The sequence below is a fragment of the Thermobia domestica genome, chromosome 7, assembly GCF_964235325.1.
Source record: "Thermobia domestica chromosome 7, izTheDome1.hap1.1, whole genome shotgun sequence".
Lineage (NCBI taxonomy): Eukaryota > Metazoa > Arthropoda > Insecta > Zygentoma > Lepismatidae > Thermobia > Thermobia domestica.
Window position 1 is genome coordinate 206,664,225 of NC_137460.1, and position 4,222 is coordinate 206,668,446.

General features: G+C 46.6%; 1 protein-coding gene across 1 annotated transcript; it reads left to right on the forward strand.

Moving 5' to 3' along the window:
- Positions 1-539: 539 nt before the first annotated feature.
- On the forward strand, positions 540-1,070 carry LOC145689480 (uncharacterized). The gene has a single exon (XM_081763651.1). It carries the CDS (start codon positions 540-542, stop codon positions 1,068-1,070), a length of 531 nt encoding a protein of 176 aa, XP_081619777.1.
- Positions 1,071-4,222: the final 3,152 nt, after the last annotated feature.

Here is a 4,222-nt window from a genome sequence, read left to right on the forward strand (position 1 = left end):
ATCCCGTTAGCAGCCGAAGATGCGGACATAGCAGCAATTGACACAGCATTCAAGCTGCTAACGTCGAATGACCAAAGGATAAAATAGCTCGCCAGTGAAAACCTAATAGAAACAGTAGAACATAGACTGAAAAAAGAAGCCTCCGACGAAGACATTGATGAATATATCTCAGAGAAAATCGACGGCAACTACAGGACCACCACGAACGCATTAAAAAACACATGGACAGCAGCGAGAAAAGCATTAGGAAGAATGAACTGTCAGTGGAAATTCTTGGACAGACAACCTGAACTCCGGGTGGGCGAAAAGAAAATAGACGAGAGCCAGCGAACCAAAATAATGAGGACTATCACAAGAGGAGACCAACTCAGAAGTCAGGAGCTGGAACAATAGAAGGACCAGGGAAAAACAATGGAGTGCGTCGGCATGAGCAAAACAAGTACAGACTTTTTCACCGATGGAGCATTCACAAGACTCGCCGAGTGGAGGTTCGTCCATCGAGCCAGGCTAAACTTAGTCCCACTAAATGGAGTGAAGAAATGACCAACAACAAACACTGCAGACGATGTGGCCATCAAACAGAAACACTGCCACATATCACAAACCACTGCATGCGATACGCCAGAGAGATGCAGCTGCGACACAACGCTATAGTTAGAGGAATAAAGAAAGCCGCAGAAAGGAAATTCACAATAGGAGGAGAGAATCAAATAGTAGTGGAAGGAAATACAGGCCGACCAGACTTAGTACTAACGCAACAACACCATAAGGCAATAATAGTTGACGTCACAGTACCGTTTGACAACAGAAAAACGGCAATAAACAAAGCAAGAGAAGACAAAATCATAAAATACGAGGGGATCAAGGAGAAGCTGAAAGAAACATATACTGACGTTGAAATCATCCCAATCGTAGTGAGGGCCCTTGGGTCATGGGACCCAAAAAGTGATGCCTTAATAAATAAACCTTGTTCCAAAAGCTATGCCCAGCTAATGAGGAAACTCATTGTAAGCGAGACCATCAAATACTCCCAAAACATATACATCGAACATATCACAGGAGTGAAGTAAATGCAAAAAAAAAGTATGGAAAAAATAAATGAATGAATGATTATGGGGGTAATGGGGACGTCAGCAGCTAGGCTATATGTCCCCGTCAGGATGAACACTGTTGCTCTGAATTAAAAGATGGGAAGAAATAGGATAAAAGAAAAGGAAAAACGAAACTGCTGCTAAAGAAGAGAAAATAAAAGATAAATAGAATAGGAAAATAGAAAATAAAATAATAAATAAATTAACATATATAACAATAACAATATATAAAACACAAAAAAAGCTAACAGAACTTAAAAATGCAGCAGCAATAAAACAGTGGAAACACACTAAAACAGCTCAGAGAACGTGAGCAACCCCTGAAGCATTAACAAACTCAAGTACCCGGCGAACCATAACACTTGAATCCCCCAAAGCACGGGCAAGAGCAGAAGGCAATCTGAAACGTTCTCTGAGATCTGAGTATTCAGGACATTCCACAAGAATGTGCTGAATACTCAGGGGGACTATACATTCCTCACAATACGGACGGTTCCGCCTCCGCAGCAAGTAACTGTGCGTCAGATGAGAGTGTCCGATACGCAAACGCGCCAGGAGCACTTCATCTCGACGACGAGCAGACGAGGACGTACGCCACTCTCCTAGGAGTGGCTTGACTGCGTGCAATTTATTGTCAATGGCCTGGTCCCAATCTACTTGCCAGTGAGAGCGCATCAAGTTAGAAAAATACGAATGAAGATCGGAGCAGGGAAGGCTATGCTCCAATGCAACCCCGGCCAAGGCGGCGTTCTTGGCTGCAGTATCAGCAAGTTCGTTTCCCCGGATGCCGACATGACCCGGCACCCAGCAGACAACGACGACACTACCCTGTTGCTGCAAGTGATGGCATCTCACAAGAATGTCCTGCACGAGAGAGTTCATACTGAAGACATTCTGTAGACTCAGAACCACACTCTGAGAATCGGTGCAAACAAGCACACGACGTAACGAAAGCGTGGTCTAAGACAAGCTTAAGAGCAGTCAATTATGCAGTGAACACGGAACAAAGGCGATGCAAACGGAATTCTGAGCTGCTTTCGTCCGTGACAAGGGCACAGCCTACAGAATCCCCATCCTTAAAACCGTCCGTAAAAAACACACTAAAATCGGGGTACTGATCTAACAGTGCGGCAAACTCTTGCTGGTACACCTGGGAACTAGTTTGCTGTTTCGAATGCAGAGACAAACGTAAATCATGGCGAGGTAGACGAAGCAGCCATGGTGGAATAGCACAAAAGCGAACCAACGAAAGAGAGGGCCACACGAAATCATCGGCAAGAAAGCTCTCGCACGCACGGATGTACCATGGACGTGTAGAGCGAGGACGTGCAGCATAGCGCTCGTATATCCGACCACCACGGAGACATGGTCTACACGGGTGGTCTGGAATACAACGCACACGCGCAGAATAATTAAGGAGTAGTCTACTGCGACGATATACTAACGAAGGTTCATTGGCTTCAGAATACAGGCTGGTGACGGGACTAGTTCGGTAGGCGCCAGTAGCAATACGAATTCCCAGGTGATGCACTGTGTGAAATTGTCGTAACAGAGAAGCACGTGCAGAACCATAGACAATACAGCCATAGTCTAACTTGGACCGAATTAGACTACGGTACAAACGAAGTAGAACAGTACGATCAGCACCCCACGTGCGGTGGGAAAGGTCACGAAGGAGATTCAGAGCTCGAAGACAAGAGTATTTAAGATTCCGTACATGTGGTGCCCACGACAAGCGACGGTCAAAGACCAGACCCAAAAAACGGACTGTATCAACGAATGACAAACGGGTGCCATCGAGGTACAAGTCCGGGTCAACAACGCACGTACGCTGCCGGCAGAAGTGAACGCATTGGGATTTCTCGGTGGAAAAGCGAAATCCAGTCTCATTCGACCAGCGAAAGTGACGATTGAGAGTCACCCGGCGTCGGGAAAATGGCGCTCCCATCGCCCAGCTTCGTGCTGCAATAGCTACTGGTCCTCCAGGTTGGGGGTTGTGTTGGGCCGATCACCCTTCACGTAAAAGCTGCTTTATGCAGCATTCGATCGAGTGTGCGAGAAGACGAGCCTCGGATTTGGACGGATTTCATTTGTTGCTAAACTTGGCTCTGGTTAATGGTAATGCTTCGGACACATTTGGTTTAGACGCTTGGACCCGGAGTCTGGTGACTGAGGACGGAAGCTCTGGTGGCGCCCAGCCGTACTGGAAGGAGTGATGCCCTGAAAGGGTAAGCTGGGAGTGCGCCTTGTGGAAGTCCGTAGGAAGCCTGATTCCTCCCCTCAGTCGGTGGGACGGCGGTTTCCTCATAAGTACTTATCAGTTAGGGGTACAAGTGGTCCTGCCTCATCGCAATTGTTTCCTCTCTTGCCTTGAGCCATGACTCAGCTTGCTGACATAGGGCGGTCCAGAGACACTGGCCGCCTCGTAGGCCCCTAGAACGATGACGGGGAAGTGGAGGAGATTTGGGTTCTCTTATAACATGGATATGCATCAAACCCCTTTTACGGAAAGTGGAAACATAGAGGAAAAGACCGTGGAGTTTACTCCAAGGTACTTAATTATCAAAGATAAATCTAATGAAACCTTAGGAAGCTTAGGTAAATTATCACCATTCATTATTCATAAACAGCTTATGCATATTGCCACGGGCACGTTTCCGCCTGGCCATATTAAAAAACTTAGAAATGGCACCTTATTAGTCCATACCACGACCGACAAACAGTCTCAATTGTTACTGAAATGCACGTCCTTGGGCTCTGTCCCTATCATAGTTGAAGCTCATCGCCAACTTAACACAAGCAGAGGCGTAATTACCTGCTTTGATTTTCATAATGTCACCGAAGACCAGTTGAGAGAAGAACTGCATGATCAGCATGTCGTCGATGTCAAACGTATTCAGAAGAAACAGAACGGCGTTCTTTCACCTACCTCGTCCTATATTCTTACGTTTGGCCTCTCTGAGCTTCCATCGTCTGTACGTGCTGCCTACTATAATCTCAAGGTACGCCCATATATCCCATTGCCATTGCGGTGTTTCAAGTGCCAACATTTCGGTCACACAACCGGGTCTTGTCACTCTTCTCACACTTTGTGTGGTCATTGTGGCCAGGTTGAACATGGCACCCCCTGT